The sequence below is a fragment of the Spodoptera frugiperda genome, chromosome 1, assembly GCF_023101765.2.
Source record: "Spodoptera frugiperda isolate SF20-4 chromosome 1, AGI-APGP_CSIRO_Sfru_2.0, whole genome shotgun sequence".
Taxonomy (NCBI): domain Eukaryota; kingdom Metazoa; phylum Arthropoda; class Insecta; order Lepidoptera; family Noctuidae; genus Spodoptera; species Spodoptera frugiperda.
In genome coordinates, this window is record NC_064212.1 from 4,957,705 (window position 1) to 4,978,422 (window position 20,718).

Consider the following 20,718-nt stretch of genomic DNA (forward strand, 5'->3'; position numbering starts at 1 on the left):
GGAGTATGAACGGGGTGGTTTTTAGTCAGTAAGAGTCTGACACTCCCTCTCGCCTCGCTCAAGGCCGGAAAAGTAATTGGATGATTTTCGCTTTTCGAGCTTACTAAAGTATGGAGAAAATTGGGCCAATCAGAGAACCGGCCATACCATAGCACTAAAAACAACCTTTTTCACAATTTCAATTGGAATTCCGTACATAGTCTTCAAAGCTCAGATCTCAAATCTTCAAGGGACTAATTGTGTATCCACGACGCAATTGTTATGGGACGCGGCCTGATGCTGTAATGATGTGGCCGACCTTAGCCCCTTTGCAGCAGTCACCTGAATTTGAGTGCATTATTATTTCGTTAGTCTTCTGCATTTAAACGTTAAATGGTTGCACGCTGTCCGTGGCTTGAGAGGAGGTCAAGTTATCGTACAACTTTTGTGATAGGTGCTTAGACACTGCATAAGTAGATACCTACGTATTTAGTCTCTTTTATGTGGATGAATACTAGAAGTTTGAAGTATAAGTCTAGATGCCCAAGGTACAAAAATACATAAACTAACAGTTTTGTTACTGAGCCAGAACACAGTTGGTACGTACGGAGTTAGTAGGTCGTCCTTACAAAGCATTCTTTATTTACACTTCTGTTTAAGCCATGTGATAGCGGACTTAATGCCGGATGGTATTCTCTAACAGTCAACCACACCATTGGATGATGCAGATGTCACAAGAGTTATGAGCAGTTTTTGATTTCTACCATATTGTAGGCGTAATATTTATGAGCATTCTTTAGCTTCCATAATATTCATCAAACTGGTCAATGGTCATAAAAGCAAGCTGGTTGCAAATAAGAAAAAGTGTTCGGTGAATTGAAGTTCCGTTTGCTAAGCTTTAATCTCGGCTCTGCTTACTTACCCTTAAAAAAAATCAGTACGTGATGTTATGTCCATTTTCAGTACCTACCACCTAAATCAGTTTTGTATACATGTGCAAATGTACATTAAGGTAATTTATGTCATACTTACTGCTTTTAAACACCTGCACAGCTGCACATATTCATAATTGATATTTAATGTCCTATTCAGTCAGTATTTTATTATTGTTTGGAAGGCTCTAAATACGACGAGACGAGCTGTCCATAAAATGCAAGGTTTCAAAAAGAATACCTAACTTTCATGTTCAACTTAACCAACATTGCTGAAAGAATATTTGTAACGTGTTTTTTTTTACGACTTTTCCGCTCTTACTGACTAAAAACCACTCCGTTCCTCCTGCTTTTCGAGCCGGAGCCCCGGTCAACCCGCTAGGCAGTCCGCAGCTCCGGATCATTTATAACGAGCTACTTCCGCGCGGTTTCACCCGCTCTGCTTGGCTCCTATTGGTCATTGCGTGATGTTTTATAGCCTAATAACCTTCCTCGATAAATGCACTATTCAATACAAAAAGAATAAACTAGTACATAGTCCGACAAAACTATTATATATATAGTTTTGTCGGACTATTTATTATAAGTTCATAACATGTACCTTTTAGTAAAATAAATAAATAAATAAATAATATAATAATAAATAATTATTCAAATCGGACCGGTAGTTCTGGAGATTAGCGTGTTCAAATAAACAAACAAACAAACAAACAAACAAACAATCAAACAAACTCTTTAGCTTTATAATATTAGTAAGTATAGATGTATAGGTATTATTATTATTGCCTATTCCACATTATTCACTCATTTATTATATAGAAGGTTCATTTTTAAATAGCTACATAATCTCAGCTCTCAATAAAATACAGTGCAACTTATCTAAATTTTAATTAGTTCAGTCATTCAAGTGAGGTCAAATAGGTACAATGAACGACAGTATCTGTTTGTATATTGATATTCCTTTTATTTTCTGTAGTATATTGTCTACATAAACGTAAAATAACAATAGGAAATGTCTAATAATCTGGATCTAGAATGTGACTGTACGGTTGGTGCGGCTGGGCAACAGGGTGACAAACAACGTGTCGAAAGTTCGATTCTCGCACGGTGCACGGAGCAAATCTTTGTATTTGTTCCGAGTATGGGTGTGAGGTGTATGTAAACTTGTCTATTTGTAAACGCACACATTACATAGTAGAAAAACCGAGTGTGGGGAAAAAACAAAAATAATCCCTTGGAACAACGGAGTATCTCAATGAGTTATATAAGTTAGTTTTTTGAAAAAATCCCCTGACTTTAGGTAAATAAAATATATTGATTTTTGTAGACAAATATACATGGATACGTCTACGCATCCATTTTAATTTCACAGTCTAAATATTTATTTTTGTTCTTTTCGTAATAATCAATGAATTAATATCTAAATAAGCATGCATAGAATTCAATTTAAATAAATTTTGTGCCAATGGAGAAAGAAATAGGTTATCGGAATAAATTATTTCATTAAAAAATGCACTTCGTAAATTAATTTATCTAATCACTTTTGTATTTAACATTACGTACGATACTTATAAGTATCTAATGCAAGTTATTGCTGTGGATGCGTGCAATTAATATACCTAGTGGGTACATAACTTCATAGCCTAATCACTGTGATTAGATAGTAAGGCCACTGTTCTAATTTGTGGCACTTACTAATGTAAATGAGATGGATCTCAATGGAATACATCGCATAATATTAATAATCTCACGTGCATCATAGAATCGAGATCGGCCATCGGTATGTACCTTTCTGAGACGACCTTCGGGTTTAAAACGTCAATATCCAATATCTTCCTTATTATACGATGTTTTGATTAAATTGCTAAATAAAAAAATATGCTTAAAGTGTAACGTTTTGGGGAAATACCTACGTTCACTTTACTGGAACGATGCTATAGTGCTTTGTAAGTGGAAACTTTATAATTCAGAGGTCTGTATGAGTTAAAATTGTCGGAATTATCGTAATTTTTTTTTCAGTAGCAGCGTGATAATCGTCTTTTGTCGCGGAATGCTGCTTATTAATATGAGCCTCTAGCATGGCTTGAAACTAGTCGAGTTCCTCGTCAAACAGTTACGTCTCACGAAAGTTATAAAAATATGCGATCCGAGCTTTAAGCTATAAGAGTTATTTAATTGAAAGAAAACTATTTTTATAAAAAAAAATGTTGCTCCATAAGGAAATACCTACAGATGAATTTCTGCCATCAAATATTGCTCAAATACTTTTATCAGGTGGCGGGACGTGCCGTAAATACTCCGGCGGGTCAAGGGCTGCCGGGTGTGGTGTTTCCGCAAGGGCGACCCGGGTCATGGCCACAGACAAAGGAGGAACACCGTGGTGACTTTACCCGGTTAGAGTCCAGCCCTACCCCTAATCGTTCGAACGAGGGAAATTAATGAGTATTTCCTTATTTAATCGTTTTAGTTTTCGTGTTATTCATGCAACATCAGCTTTAAGCAGTTGATTACAACTATTATTACATAAAATAAACAATGAATTCCTTAATTTTTATACTAGGTAACTAATATTAGAAAATACCGACTCGTTTTTTACCATCACCTTTTGCGACGTTTGAGAGCGTTCTGTGTATAGTAAGTAGGTACTAAAATTTAATTCAAATAAAAACAGCTATAGTATTAGTTTTAATTTTCATATCAGTTACCTTTAAGTGTCGCGGTTGGCGGCAAAATAAATTGCTTCTATATAAGGTCAGTACCGTCATGAATTCTGTATCAAATTGTAATTGAAATACTTTGGGACGGTATTTCCTAGTGATGGATGCCAAATGTCATTGTCACTTTCCTACAACACATCCGGGGTATGTACTTGACTTTTTGATCATGTATTCGAGTTATTCTACGAAAATAATAATGTAGGTATAGAATAAGGTTTTTTAAGTAGGTGCCTAGATCCTTGCCGTGTACGTCTCTCTGGGAATGTGCCGCAACAGACGTTGCATCATAGGGGATCCGGAGCAGGTCTCATTATTGTTTAGAATTCATAACACAATTATGTCGTATGAAAGGCGAGGTTTGTTTTATTAAAGTTATAGAGGTTTTTTAACATAAAAAAAACCGCTAGTGGCTCCGTTTTTTTGCACCCAAGTGTATATTTGTATACGATTTTGATGCAAATATCACAGTATGAATCTAGTAATTGGAAGTCTACAATCATTAGCCAGTGTTATAAAAGCATCCATCGGCGAGACTGGCAAGTACGTAAGACGTAAAACGTCATTAAGGATCATTATCGTAAAGGGATTACAATAAAAGACCAACATTTAGTAAAAAATATTTATCTCAATTAACAAAACTAAAAATGGTAGTCAAATCAAAATATAAATAACAATCTCTGTTATTAATTAGTAACAATTACATTACACTTAAAAGTAATCAGGTTAACTTAAATTATAATTTGTCCTCATGCAAACATACATTGTGCTTCAATTATCAAAATAAACATTTTTTTTTTACTTCTAATTATGCTAATACTTCTTTATCTTTATCTTTATCCTTATTTTGTTTAGAATCCGGTCTATTAACAGGATTCACTTTACAAGTAATTTTATACGACTCAACCATTTTGACTGAATCCCGAACTAAAATTGTCGATCGGATCGTAAAAGAATGTGAGAAACATACGGCTGCGTCACACAGCGCCGTGTGAAAACTAAGGTACAAGCGATAAAGGAACTTATCTGTTCGTTGCTTAAGCTTCATTTCCACTCGGCCAGGGAGCTTGTTACCTTTGTTCGAAGAACTTATGAACTCAAAATCTTCTTGCGTCACATCCTTGTTATTCTCATCTCGTATGCAAACTAGCCAGTTTTGTGGAGCTCCTGGCGTGAACTTGACGTTCTTAGTGTCGGCGTCTAAACTGACGTTGAAATAAATGATGAGATTACCACATTTCCTATTGACGAATAGGTCATTCTTGTACAGAATCAAATTGTCTGGTTCCGTGAACTTAGGTTCTGTTAATTTCACTTTAAAGTCTTGGCACACGTTTTTGGTTAGGTTAAGGATTTTGATACCGTGGTTGTTTGTATCTGCAATGTATAGGTATTTGCCGTCGGCTGTGATGGCGAGCCCTGAAGGTTCGTTGAACAGCGCCGGGTCTGTTGTCTCTATCATAGTTGGGTTTAGAGTGGTAACCTTTTGCGGTCCAACCTCGACCTTTTTTATTTTGTGGTTGTACGTGTCTGCTACGTAGAGGGTCTTTGAAGATTCGCAGTACGCCACGCCCAGAGGATGCTGGAATTTAGCGTCGACACCCGTGTCGTCCACATCTCCGAAAGCGAAGAGATTCTGCACAGAAAATATAAAACAATTTTAATAGGGCTACTGTATTTTTTCACACTAGATGGCGCCAGTGTGAAGCTCTTGTTCTTCGTCCAATAGAGAATCAGCTAGTGTCACGCTAATGGACGTTCAATATTTGACAGCTGCTGTGATTGGACAAAAAAATCCTACATTTGCGCCATGTGATGAGCAAAAAGGGTAGCCCCCATTCTATGTAATTATTACACGCTTTCGATGTTTATACGCAAGTCACACAACACAATCAGGTGGCACACAGCACATTTTTAATTAATATTACACTATCTACAATATTAATACAGGCATAAATTATAAAATATTCATAATTATGTGTATTAGCAATTGTAATGGACGCCATAAAATGTAGTATTGAAGTATTCGTGTAATGTATATGTGGTTAATAGTTATGTTAGTTATGGATGCATACCAAAGGGTTACGGTCACCGCCGCAGAGCGTGGAAACCTGTCCCGTCGTCAGCGCTAGCCGACGGATCGACGAACTTTCTGAATCCGCTATGAAGATTTCTGGACTCGATCCTATGGAGAAAAATGTATGTGAATAAATTAAAAAGCTCACATTAGAACCTAGAGTATTTCCTATATGATTACTTTTTTATGGAATAAGTCGGTAAACGAACAGACGGATCACGTAATGGTAAGCAATCGCCGCCGCCCATGGACACCCGAAACACCAGAGGCGTTACAAGTGCGTTACCGACTTAGGAATTTAAGAGTTGTCGGGGAAATACTCTGAGAAGAACAAGAAAGAACAACGAATAAAGGTTGTTGGGGAAATACTCTGAGAAGAACAAGAAAGAACAAAGTACACTGAAACAAACTCAGGGTTCTCTGTCACGTCACTTTAATAAGAAACCGAACCAGTAACTTGTTATCGATAAACTTACCCATTCTAAGCGTAAGTCCGGAAGGCTGCGCAAACGCAGCAGTGTTGGGATACGCGCTGTTCCTGGCGGCCTCCGCGCCAGTACCCGCGATACACACGCACGTACCTACAACATAGATTTTGTTGACACATATTTCTAGTAACTGATATACAGCAAAATATAGTAAGGAATAAATAATCTGGAGTGATATGTTTATGAAATTCTTAAGGTCTGTTCTATAGCACATTTTTAACCTGAAACACAGGTTTATACCTAGTTCAGGTTCTATATACATTAGACTTTATAATAAGATTTTCTTTGTAATCTGGCTTTTTACACCAAACAAACATTTTATTATAATATATAAGTAAATGTGTCTACGTTACCTTCAGTAAACGTCTTGTATTTCCACCAAATAGTAGTGTCGAGGAAGAGAGCCCATATCTGATGAGAACCAGCGCAAGCAATCAACAACACTCGGCGTTTCTCATCTTTCTTCTCTTTTTCTGTAACAACAAATAATCAATTTATTAAGTCTTTGACTGCCAATAGAAATCTGTTGAATTAACCACCATGGCGTTCAATGTGTTAAACAAAGCTTTGTACCCTGTGGGGTAGAAAGTACTAAGAATTTCAATGAAGTCAAGTGACACTTAACTTGTAACTTTAACAGCTGATTAATTGATTTTAGTGTTGATCAGCTTGACAGAAACTGGTAGTAAATGCTTCCTTTACATACTCTTTTCACAACCCTATTTATAATATAATAATAGTAATAAATTCGTTTATTTCAGACTACATTTTGTCCATACATTATAAGTACGTAACAAAGATTTTAAACGTTATGTTAGTATCTATTTAGATTATACTTAGATCGAATAAATAAGTGTTAAACCAACATTTACCTTTATTTTCATCTTTAGCGTTTTCCTTCTCCTTGTCAGGCGCAGCTTGGCTGTTGGGTGGAGGGGGTGGGGGAGGCAGCAGTGGTCGCACTGACATGTCCATGTCGGGAGTCGAATACAGGAGCACGTCCCATGGAGACGCCAGCGCTTGCACGCCGAGGCATTTACCACCTGTTGTAAAGGAAGATCACAATCAATTTAATGATAGTCTAATCTTTGAGAGGCCTTAAACACTTTACCCAGTGATACGACTGAATTTGCAATTTTTTTCGGGTAATAATTATTATAAAATAAGGCTAATAATAATTAAAAGGAATGTTTATGAAATAGGCCAAAATGTTTGGCCCAATGAAACTTCTTAAATGAGGCTATGAAATATATATAAATGACTTTAAGTATAGAAAGTACTCAGAAAATCTATAGTCAATTTATAACTCTCTTACATTTATTTAAAAGTAGAAACTCAATAAACTGCATATTGCAATCAATTATTATTTGTTCAAAATTCGAACTCCATACCTAGATCACCAAATGCAGACTGCTCTCCAGTCCCCGCCAGTACCTCGACGGTGCCCTCGTCCAGATGTATGGCGCGCACGGCGTGGTTGTTGGTGTCACACACCGCCAACACGTTGCTGGACAGCCAGCACAGGCCTTGGGGGGCGTTGAACTGGGCCTCCGTCAGCTCTGGGTGGGAGAAAGCAATTGTATTATTTGTAGTGACAATAATCAGCAGACAATTGATTATCCCAAGATATTTGGGCCTATACAATAGGTGTATTTTAAAAACATTTATTGAAACAGTTATATCGGTAAAAAACAAATTAAAGTAACATTTACATGAAACAAGAACTGTAAAACGCATCGCACGCACCGCTTGCAATGGATTTTAGTTTGTTTTGTATAGAAACTCATTCAACTGCGTCCACTGATCCGCATTGTACGGCCGGCATCATCAGCAATGTCAGTACTGATAATGTCATACGGAATGCGTACGATGTGGGCCTGTGGACGCTCACCTTTATATTCCATCCCTGATGTTAAGGTAAGCGCGTATTTTATTTAGGTGAGACACGTAATCAAATTGATAAATAACTGATTGCCGTAACTACTGTCTTAGACGCCTGTATGACATTAAGAGTAATACACAGAAATTAAATAACCTCTCATGGAAACGTCATTACACAAACGTTACGGTATTTAATGCGCACATCTTCATGTATTGAAACTTACTGCCATCCTTGAAGCCAGCCTCCTTCCCGCCGACGATCCGGACGACGGCGCCGGCGCAGTCAGTGAGCAGCACGCGGTGGTGGCCCGTGTCCGAGATGGCCAGGAACGGCTCGTCGCCGCGGCCGCGGTAGAACGGGTTCAGGGCGAGCTGTGTAAAGTATACAAATATTTTATTACTAGCTACTTCCGCGCGGTTTCACCCGCTCTGCTTAGCTTCTATTGGTCATAGCGTTTGTTTTATAGCCTATAGCCTTCCTCGATAAATGCATTATTCAACACAAAAAGAATTATTCAAATCGGACCAGTAGTTCTGGAGATTAGCGCGTTCAAACAAACAAACAAACAAACTCTTCAGCTTTATAATATTAGTCTTCAGGCCTCGGCCGCATTAAAGCGGCGGCGGTTTTTAAAATAGTAGTAGAATAGTAATAGGTTTTTAGAAAACCGCAGGTGCAGCCGCTTGTATTCGATTTCTTGCTTCACAAAATTCCACCCTAATACGGCCGGGTGTATAAAATGTGTATCATGTATAGTCCAGTACAAACCTTGCTAGGAAAATACAAGATAGATTCCTCTTTGCTTTTCAAATGCTTTGCCAGAGCCATGGGTAAAGGAGTCGTAGATATGCGACTTCCGAAGTGCGCCAGCGCCATGCCCACGTACCAAACCAACTCATCTTTGTGACCTTCACCCGTTAATATGAAGAGAGGCTTGTTGCCAGGACCTGTAAATAAATACATACAATTAAATCCATAATATAAAAATAAGTCGGGTTTTGCTTCCTGACGCTATAAGACTAGAATGCACGAACCGATTTCCGGTTTTGCATTCATTGGAAAGGTCTCGGGCTCCGTGAGATTAACAAAGAAAATCCATAAAAAAATTTAAGAGAAAAATCAGAAAAACGGAAAATCATTGGTGGCGAAATGGAGTTCGTCGGGTTTGTTAGTACCTGTATTATGTAAACAACTAACAACCACGGTTTGCTCACGTAAATTAATGGAGAAAAGCTCAACTAGTTTCGAATCACAGACGGACTCTTCATCAAGAACAGGGTGCGCAGACACGGCGATGTCACGCAGTCAGACTCCATTAATTTACGTGAGTAAACCGTGATTTTTAGTTAATTTAGTTTGTGTAATGTAAAAATTTCACATCTAGGAAGTGCATATACTTATAATATTGACAGCACCTATACTTACTAATAAAATAATTAATATGAAGAAGTTATTTCTTCATAGCTTCAAGGAATTTGTACTTAACTGAAGAGCCACTTTAGATAGAATTTTAATAAACCAATCACGTTTAGTAGTTAGCATACTAACCATAGAATGTGATTACTTAATGGCATGAGTTAATTAAGATGGCAAACATTGCATAGTTGTATGTCATTATGTGCAATTTTTATAATGGACATGTCAGCACAAATTATGATAGGAAATAGAGTAAACACATTGCATAATTGGCTGCCTTGGGTCAAGTGAGTGCTTAGTCTTTACTTAACTATGGTATGGAGCAAACTAAGGTACCTATTGTGTTATCAATATTCCAAACGAGTTTAGTAATTAACTAAAAAAACGGTTACTCATATACATTAAAGGACAAAAGCTCTACTAGTTTTGAGTCAATTTTGTTAGTTAAGTATGTCTTTAATATACATATATGTCATGATATTTAGTATGTTTCACAATAGTTATTATTAAATTATAACGAACCAAATAAACAACATTACAAATAAATGTAAAGTAGGGCAAGTTAATTTAGTATGTCTCACGAGAGTTAAATAGTTTTTCATTGAATTCCCTTTAATTGAAACATCCAAAGTTTGTATACATATATATTAATTTTAGCTCCAAATATTATGATATACTCTTTATATCAATACTAAAACATAATATCATACCTAAAATAAGTAGAGTGGGCCAGCACTTTATTCCGAGCGCATCCCACATGCAGCTGTCAGCGTCATTCACTACAGGATGATGTATATTGTACCTATTTACAGCTGCTAGCACATTGGCCGATTCCTTCTCATTTGAAAACTTGGCACAGTGGACTCCTATCTGGAATAAGAAGCAGGTTTGTCATTAGTTTCTTGCGTATTATGTAAGTCCAAAGTGTGTGAGATAATATAAACAAATACATATGGGAGTAAGGAAACTGAGCCACGGACCAGTGTTTATTCTTTTTCATTTCTTGATAAATATTATTTTTTTATTGGGCAATGTTTGTTGTATGAAAGGCAATTTAACTACCATGAAAAATAGGAGTATATTTTTGTAAGACAATTATTTTTTTAAGTTATAGAGTGTTCTTTAAAATGTAAAGAAAACACACTGGTGGCTCCATTTCTTTGCTATCAAGTGTATTCTAATGTGTATCTTTTTATTAACACGTTTCCTGTCCTATGAGCCACATATGGTTCAGGAAACGTGCGCTTGAAAAGTACTAATACGTTCCTGAGCCATATGTGCGTCAGGGCACTTATACAATTTCAATTGTGAATGTTTCTACGGGACGTGAAGGGACTGTACTCTTTCTGCACTGGACGTGTAGGTACGATCATAAAGTATAGAAAAACGCCGGGATACGAGGGATATCTATGACTATAAAAAAACTAATTATTCGAAAAACCCAATTGGATGTGTAGGTCAATTTTGCATTTTTGTATGAGACAGGAAACGTGTTAAGTCTTTGACTGTCAGTAGAAAACTGTTGAAGGCAAATCCTCCGCTAACGTCGGTCACCTGAGGTGTCCCCCATGGTGTTTAACGTGTTAGGTTAGGACTTTGCTTTCAATAGTTCCATGTGGCAGTTCAAAATTAAATACCACACCACATAAATATTTTTCCTGGTCATTCTTTGCATTCATACTTGTGGTAAATAATACCATAATATTACAATTCCATAAACAACAAAAAAAAATGTTTGTTAAAAACATACCACAACTAAACCGCTTTCAACAGAATGCAGTTTCTCAATATGAGCCAGGTCGGGCAGCACATGGTAGCAGTTTATACAGCAATAGGTCCAGAAATCCAGTATCACAACTTTGTCGGAGCAGTGTTGGGATAATGATATTGCTTCCGACACATTCACCCATTCTAAATCTGAAAAAATATATTATCCGTGACATAAAAAAGTTCTCATACTCGTTGAGGTCTGTTTTCCTTACATAGAGCTACTAGTTTAATTAATGTATATTTTATTCATGCAGTTTAATACTGTTGTGCCCTGATAAGCAAGAAATTACAGTTAGTTGAATTAAATTACTTGGTACTGTTTAGAAAACTTGTTATGTGATTAATAAAGTACCTAGTCGTTCTATATTTTCGCACAATACTTACTTTTTTTAAAGTCTTCAATCGGGGTTACTGTAGACCAAACTTTCTTGATATGGTTTGTAATTAGAGTATCACGCTCAGTTTCACTTTGAACCTCCTTTATTGCCTCCGTTAAATCCAAACAAGATTGCGCAACAAAATCCAGCGGTGATGATTCCATTTTAGAAGCTAAATTTACTAAGATATACGTAAATAAATTGTTTTTCTAATTTTATTTTGTTCAAATCGCCTTCACCCGTTCGCAGTCTTCAAAAGTTCAAAATAATTTTCCCGTAGATGACATTGAGATTTGGCATTGACAATGACATAAATATGAGCAATATTTTGTATTTTTGTGGCAACATTTCGTCTAAGTTTCACAAAAATATAAAACATAAGCTTGTTTAAAAATTGGAAAAAAACACAAGGAAAATGTTATCATTTACTATATAAAAATCTTCCTTTCCGTAAAATTTACTAACCTTTTTCAAAAAATAAAATATATGACCTTGTTGTTGACATTAAAAAAATGAACGAATGAGTTTCAGTTTTCATTCAATCACCGTTCATAGTTCACCTCTTGTGTTTATTTGTCGGAAGGCGTACCTATTCGTGTTTATTTTTCTCGTGGTGTTTTTCTACTAAAACACGTTAATATTACATTTCTTAGTTATTTTCGTCAAATTATGATCGAAAATGGATGCCGTATTTGATATTTGTTATTTATCGTCAGACGGGAATAACGTCGAGCCTGATGATATTCCTCAGACAAAGGAGAGCGTATGGATCCTGGGGAAAAAATACAGCGCTATTCAGGGTACGTAACATTTCAGCAGAATTTCTTAAAGTAATACTAATGTTTTATTCAAAGAAGCTAATTATTTGATAAGCAAAGAGATTCGTGGCTATTGTTTATTATTTTTGTAGACTGCTGTCATAATCATCTGTGCAAAACAATGATGTCGACGTATTTATTTTGCAGATTTGGACCGGATCAGGCGAGACATCACTTCTATAATTTGGTGTACTTATAGAAAGGGTTTCATTCCCATCGGTGACGAGGGTCTTACGTCTGACAAAGGATGGGGTTGCATGCTGCGTTGTGGCCAAATGGTGCTCGGGGTCGCGCTCGTCAGAGTACATCTATCAGCTGACTGGGTCTGGACGCCAGAGACCAGGTAAATTCATATTAAGAATTCTTTTTTTAAAAAGAAAAGAAAACTCTTTGTTCAGAGCAAAAAAAATTTTTTTCCTGTTACTACATAAGTCGTGTTTCCTTAATAGTCTGTAATCGGATTTATTGCACATTTATTTATGCACAATTGCCTATAACACAATGCTTAGTACATTGAACGTAATGAATATTAATTAAGTTATAACATGAATGAGCCAACCATTATGCCCTTATCAGTAATAGAAGTAGAGCAGAGCTAATCTGTTGTAGTAATATTTTTATATACTCTTTACGGTATCAAAATGAGTTTACTATTGATTTTTTACTGAAGATAGCTTATATTGCATTTGATAACCTTGTTAAATCATTAGTATGTATGTTATGTACAACTAAAATTATCATTGTAACTGTATTGCAAATCTTAGCCCATTCAAATGCATGTTTCTGTGAAGGATTGAATCTGTTCACCTGATGGTAAGCAATCACCCGTGCCTTTAAGCTTTACAAGTGTGTTGTCGGCCTTTCGGGGGTTAGAAATTTAAGGGTTGTTGGAGAATTGGGAAGGGGGGTAATTAAGCCTCCGGTAACAGAAAAGTTGTTTCATGTCTGCTTAGCAGCTGAAGTTATCTACTCTGTTTACTGAAATGAAAACCATATTCAGAAGTATGCCCTTTAACAGAAAATTATAATAATCATTTAATTTCATAGAACTGACATACAACAATAAACTAACGTCATCATTTATAATATCCTTTTCAGAGATCCCACCTACCTGAAGATTATTCAAAGATTTGAAGAAAGAAAGCAAGCTCCCTACTCCATCCACCAGGTGGCGCTGATGGGAGCTTCAGAAGGAAAGCAAGTGGGCCAATGGTTTGGGCCCAATACTGTTGCTCAAGTTCTAAAGTAAGTCTTATTTAATTTAAAATTTGTAATCAAGGTAAAATGTCACCTACTTATCTGTTTTGATTACTTTAACAAGGTCTTAACAGGTTCTGTCTTTGAACTTGTATGTCACTTTACAAAAGATAGAATGTTTTACATAAAAGACAATACACTTCAAATAATAGACTTATTTATGTAGAATAGTATTTTAAAATTGATTATGCAATATTTGACATTTTATGAATTTGAAACAGGTTTTGTAAAAATTCCTTGCTTTATATTTAAAACGGATACACAAAATTTGCAGAAACTTGCCCTATGCAAATAAAAATCTGCAGATCATACATAGGACAAAAGATAATAATGATCTACTATCTGATGCCCTTGGCTTCGCTCGTGTAGATGTTGTGATTAATAAAATTATCCTATGTTACTCCAGTACCTAAGCTACCTAAGCCCCATAAAAATTGGTCCATCTATTTCAGAGATTGGCTAGAACAAACAGAGACAAAAAATGGTGAATAATGCTATTTTAGTGTATGTATCATATGTATATTCATAAGCATGTAGAAAAAAGCAGTTATTCCAATATTACAAACAGACACTCTCTCTTCTAGATGTCTAGATATTATGACAACTGAATATTACAATACTTTGTTTACAAAGAACATCTTTCACAAACATTCTGTTTACAAACTGACCTGAATGATATGTGCAGATGTCCACGTTTATGACAAAACAATTGTACAAATACATATACAAACATTTTCTTTATCCAATTTTCAACTATATTGTTTTGATATTAAGTTGAAAATGCAGTGAAAAGTATTGACAGATTGCAGCTGCGTGTAGGTACTTACAATCTGTTGTAATGTTTGTTTCCTCATGACTCAGCACTGTCTCATTCACTCCTTATATGTTTTGCTTGGAATCCAGCCAGTGTTAAAGTATGCCTCGGTATTATATCTGGAATCTTGTACTGGCATAAAAGAACAAAGAATTTTATGTTTTTCTTTCTTTTGTATTTCATAAAAGAAATATTAATTACCTATGATTATTCTTTACTCAGTTAATTAAAACTAACTGATACTATATGTACATTTGACTATAGATTTCAATCTTTAATTTAAGAATTATGGTTTCATTATTCTTAAATAAAAATCCTATAGATTTTCGTGTTTGGTGTCTACTCACATAGCCTTATTTCTCTGTGAAACAGTATGTATTCCATAGTTAGTATTCTGTGCCATACTTATTCTTTATCAATCAGGTTCACAATACAATTTTTCTTCCACCTTTCTAGCCCCATCTCATGTTGGTTATCTAATTATTGTTGCCCTAGTTACAACAAGTAATGGTTGCATTTACTTTTATTACAGGAAGCTGACAGTTTATGACAAGTGGAGTTCCCTTGTGATTCACGTGGCTTTAGATAATACCGTTGTTAAAGAGGACATATGTAAGTATCACATTATTATTGTTTTATTATAATTATAGCACCCATCCATAGCACACATATTTCCATATAAAAAACTTAGCTTAGCTGTGTCCGTTTCCACCAGTGCTATAAGCTATGTGTACCAATAAATACCTCATCTAAGATTTTTTTTTATATTTATAATATACAAAACATTATTACTATATATTTTTGACGTGTAAAAGTGCTCTTTTGTAGCCTATTTACAGAAAATAAATTCATTTCATTTCAATATGATAGGTGGAAACTAGCAACATAGCATATCACATCTCTAGTGGAAAAACACCCTTAATCTGAAACGCTTTGTGTTACAAACATATTATCTAATTTATCTTAAATAATAAAATTTTAATACAATTATGTATTGTTAACTTTCTTCTTTCCAGTACAGCAATGTGTTGTGAACAACGACCGAGGTGATTGCTCAGCGGCCCCAGACAGTCTGGTCACCGACTGGATGCCGCTACTGTTGATAGTGCCGCTCAGGCTCGGACTTAGCGAAATTAACCCTATTTATATAGATGGATTGAAGGTAAACTTTATTTTAGAATTAGCTAATTCCGCGCAATTTCACCCACTCTGCTCGGCTCCTGATTGGTCATAGCGTTCAGAGTGATTTTATAGCCTATAGCCTTAACCGCAGATAAATGCACTACCCAACAGATAAAAGAATTATTCAATTCAAAATCAGTAGTTCCGGAGATTAGCGCGTTCAAGTATCTCACGATAGTCAAACTTATCAGCCTTAAAATATTATAAAGTATAGTTTAGAATTTCCCAATTTTCCGCTCTTTTTACTGCCTGTTCTGCCATAATTAGTCATTTAATAGATATTAAGCCCAGTGCTTAGCAATAGTTTTTGATACAAAATCGTCACTAAGGAATAGAAGAAACTCGAAACTAGTAGAGCTTTTCTCCATTAATGTACCTGAGTGATTTTTAGTTAATTTATTATGTCTCACGATAGTTATTATAAAAGTACATATATATAAATAATTATAATACATAATATTCCAAGCACAATTTTACCTGTTACTATCAGTGATCACACTCTTAGTAACAGGTAAAATTATGCTATGATGATATCCAAAGCATTTTTCTTTCAGATATGTTTTCAATGTCCTCAATCGATCGGCGTGATTGGTGGCAAGCCCAACCAGGCTCTGTACCTGGTGGGCTGCGTGGAAGACGAGGTCATCTACTTGGATCCTCACACCACACAGAGATCTGGACTAGTTGAGGTAAATTCTCTTGCTTCCTTAGGTTCAGCATGTTAAATTTATATCTATTTTCTTGATATTTAAAAAAAAACGTTGCTCCACACTAGGATTTTCCCCTGTGTTGTAGGTGCGTTGACAAACATATAAGTTCACATGCACATTACACCCAACCCCGAAACAACAATTTATGTTGTTCCATGTGGGAATCAATACCTATGCAATGTTGTAAATAGTCTTCTATACCGATGAACAAAATACATAAAAAAACCCAACCTATGTGTTTTTAAATGGTGTGTTGTACCTGGTGGATTGGGAGGTAAAGAAGTGTAATATCTGCCTACGGGACGATGGCGTGAGTTTTTCTATGTATTTCTGCCTCACACCGCAAATCTGTAGAATGAGCTGTCGTTGGAGGTATTTCCGAACCGGTACGACCTTCAAAACTTCAAAAAAAGGGCGTATTCCTTTTTAAAAGGCCAGCAACGCACCTGTGACTCCTCTGGTGTTGCAGGTGTCCATGGGCAGCGCTGATCGCTTACCATCAGGTGATCCGTCAGCTCGTTTGCCCCCTATTCCATAAAAAATATGTATAAATATTATAATATCACTTATATGTTTGTTGCAGACCAAAACGACAGACGAACAAAAAGAAATGGACTGCTCATATCATTGTAAATATGCTTCCCGAATACCTATGTTGGCGATGGACCCGTCCGTTGCTGTGGTGAGTTATACCTTGAAACAATAAAATAAAGCTTAAATTGTTTTAAAATCCAATGCCATAAAGTCCTATTAATTTGTTATTTTACTTAATTTTAAGTTGTACTTAAATATCATGCTGTTTCTGTCATTTTATACAGAATTGATAGGGACAGAACTAGTTTTGAGTACGTCTTAAAATTTAGTAGCGTTTGAGTATTCGGACATTAGCGCATGTTTCACCACCTTCATATAAGTGCCCGATAAACTTATGTGACAGATAGTGCATACAAATTACGTTCTTAATTCAAAGTTATCTGATACATAACGGCTATCCAGACATTAAGAAACAAGTTCTTAATACTCGTCTGTTAAAACTTAAAATAAATACTTTCGACATTCCAGTGCTTCCTGTGCCGAACAAAAAGTGATTTTGAAGAATTATGCGCTACCATAGAAACTAAGCTGATGTGTGAAAGCCAACCATTATTCGAAATATGCGAGAAGAGACCGGCCCACTGGGGGCCCATGACTTCCGACATAGATCTACAGAATACTACACTATTCACAGGTAATTTTGTAATGATTTTTTTATTTTTGCACTTCCTAGGTGGCGCTACTGAGCATAATGATCGTTAAGGCAGTTATCAAAGCTATTATAAGTTAATTTACAATTCAAATTAATAAATATTCAATAGTCTTTACGGCTCTAGTGGCATTGACACTGTGACACCCCTTTTTTCACTAAATCGACGTATAAAACTGTTGAATGTAGGTAAGGGTCGGTTCATATTTGACGTAAAATACGTCGAGCGTATCATCGGTCGTACTGACGTATCATCGGTTGAGTGTGAACGGTCAACTGTTTTTCTATACATTTGTCTGTTCTGGCGTTACGCGACCGATGATACGGCGATGTACCGTCAGATATGAACCGACTCTTAGCCCACTGCTAACGTGACTTATGTGGTGATTAAAATTTTAATCACAAAACACACTATGAATATGACTTTAGTATATGTTTTAGCTACTAGTTATCTCAGATTGTATGTACACCAATCGTCATCAACAGCCGAGAGACGTCTACTGTTGAACAAAGGGCTCCCCCTTACACACCACACATGATAAACTAATTGTTCCTCTTTTTTTCAGAATTCGAAGACGTAGACAGGCAGTTTGACGACTCTGACGACGAATTCGAGATTCTGTGAAAGTTCTAACAACTGAATAAAATGCAATTCATCACACAAACGTCTTTATGTAGATAATTATACTTTAATGTAATGTTATATTGCGCAGATACTCGTACTTATGTACTAGTAATAACTAACTTGTTTAAGTTACCTACATTAGACTTCATACGTTAGAAATAGTGCCTACGACTGGATAGTGTAAGCCGATACATTATTCTTTGCAGTGCCTTTACATTTTATTGTGCAATTTATGTAAATAAACGCTACGAAAGTAAACTAAAACTGGTTCAATTGACATTCCTGAGGAAATTTGTGATAATCAGTGCATCTTATAGGCAACTTGTAGAGGTCAGGTTCATCTAGTCATAATTTAGATAGACTCGAAATATTCATGCTGGATATGATACTACAACAAAACAATCATTATGTATTCTATAATCATACCGTTTCAATAAGAGAATGGATTCAGTTTAATTTTCACATATAACAGTCATTCTCCCATTTTCCAGTTTGACGTTTCCTGTTTCTAATTACCGTGACCATCATTTTTAAAGATCTTAGAAACATTATTTACAAAACCGCCAATGATTGTTACATGTTGCATGGATGACTGAATTTATATCTTTTGATTTGTCTGTTTCGTTTGGCGTGCCATTGGAGAGGCCTATGTCCAGCAGTAAATAGGCTGATGATGATGATTTGTTTTATATCTTAATATGTTTAGGTCAATATAAATGGTCACGGTAATTAGAAACGTCAAACCGGAGAATAACCGATAAAAGGTCCAAATAATTCTTACATTAATTGCATAATACCTATATTCTGAGTAGATTTAGATTTTAGTTATTAACACAGAGCCAATTATATGCCATTAGCATTAATTAAGTAAGCTCTAGATCTTAGTATAATGTATCATGATGATAATGTATTTAAATATTGTGTTTCTAAGAATTTTGTAACGAGAAGAAATAACTATGTGTTGAAATAATTTGTGTTATGTGTTTAGGATAATGTTTTGTTACGAATTCGGCTGGAAGGTGCAGCCTACCCAAATATTTTATATAAATAAACGTGTTTAAAATGTTTGTGACTTGTTTTAATTCAGTACTGTTATACTACTAGTCTAATTACCCACAAGGTTTATAGAGGGCGGTTTGAAGGTCGCAGGTAGGTTATTAAAAAAGTACGACTTTATTTTCTTACGGCCTCGCATTGTGATTACTGGGGAGAACGGTTAGGTAAACAGATTATTTGTCACCTTTTGACCTTGGGGACTTGATAAACTTAGCATTTGTAATGATGGGAGGCACTTCTATATCTATTCAATTTACGTCCAGCTTATTGATTAGTAACACAAGTTCTGTGCCTGTCCCGAAGTTCCCAGAATCCCGTGAACTTGTAAAGTTCTATTCTCTCTACAACGGGGTCCATAAATTACGTGAGGTTCATAGGGGTCCATAGTTACGTTTCTGTCCTCCCTCCCCTACTGGTGAGATGTGAGATTTTATTTAACCCCCACCCCTCATCCCCCATTCCCTCACGTGAGATTTATCTAAATGTGGGTTTCTTATTAAGCGTGTTTATTTGTTATTGTAAAAAGAAAAGGAAAACGAGTTATAGGTGAAATAAAAATTCAACAATAGAATGCTTAAATCGTCACTACTGCAAAAAGAAGAATATTTACTCTAATTCAGTTCATGGAGAATCTTGCGCAGTCTCAAGAGAGACTATTATTGGAACCAACATGTCCATAATATCATTGTCAGTAAAATCATTTGCTCCTTCAATTTCGTTCAGGTCATTCCACTCTAAAGATAATGAACCAAAATAATTTTCTTTGTATCAATCAGAAATAAATTGCGTGATATTTGCCGAGACCCGACCTTTTGGGGATTATGAATTTAAGGGTTGTTGGGGAATCGGGGATTGGGAAGGGGGGTGATTGAGCCTTCGATAACCTCACTCACACAACGCAAGCATTATTTGACGTCGTCGGTTTTCTGTGAGGCCGTGGTATCACTCCGGTTGAGCCGGCCCATTCATGCCAAGCATAGCTCTCCCCATTTGTAATAATTATGTATCTATCAAAATATCACAAATAGCTACTAGAGAGCTTACCTATCTGTTAGTTAAAATTAACAGTAGGTACCTAACTTTAGTACAGTCCTATGAAAAGTAAAGAATATTTCATCATAGATGTTATTTAAAACGTCTACACTGTAACGAATATTTCATTAACAAATTCAATCATTTTGGTAAAGGCAATTAATGTACCATTGATAAGGTACGTATGCCGTATAACTTCATCAACATCCAACATAACTGGTGAAAAGCAATTAAATAGTTGCCCTAAGTTGATTTCACGTGCAAATAATTATATAAGCACAAAACAATATTTTTAAAATAACAAAAAACCACGATTTACTCACGTAAATTAATGGAGAAAAGCTCT

General features: G+C 35.8%; 2 protein-coding genes across 2 annotated transcripts; one reads left to right on the forward strand and one right to left on the reverse strand.

The window, feature by feature from the left end:
* Nucleotides 1-4,233: 4,233 nt before the first annotated feature.
* LOC118273320 (NHL repeat-containing protein 2) lies at nt 4,234-11,918 on the reverse strand. Its single transcript, XM_035590221.2, has 11 exons — nt 11,643-11,918; nt 11,239-11,405; nt 10,199-10,358; nt 8,841-9,019; nt 8,296-8,443; nt 7,582-7,749; nt 7,063-7,233; nt 6,544-6,663; nt 6,179-6,283; nt 5,701-5,810; nt 4,234-5,261 (listed from the first exon to the last, which is right to left on the reverse strand). The coding sequence occupies exons 1-11, from the start codon at nt 11,797-11,799 to the stop codon at nt 4,434-4,436; spliced, it is 2,313 nt and encodes a 770-aa protein (XP_035446114.2). The 5' UTR covers nt 11,800-11,918; the 3' UTR covers nt 4,234-4,433.
* A 251-nt stretch (nt 11,919-12,169) lies between these two features.
* On the forward strand, nt 12,170-19,351 carry LOC118273321 (cysteine protease ATG4B). The gene is made up of 9 exons (XM_035590222.2): nt 12,170-12,435; nt 12,601-12,796; nt 13,552-13,698; nt 15,057-15,136; nt 15,541-15,686; nt 16,261-16,395; nt 17,000-17,098; nt 17,479-17,644; nt 18,226-19,351. The coding sequence occupies exons 1-9, from the start codon at nt 12,315-12,317 to the stop codon at nt 18,282-18,284; spliced, it is 1,149 nt and encodes a 382-aa protein (XP_035446115.2). The 5' UTR covers nt 12,170-12,314; the 3' UTR covers nt 18,285-19,351.
* The last annotated feature ends 1,367 nt before the right edge of the window (nt 19,352-20,718 follow it).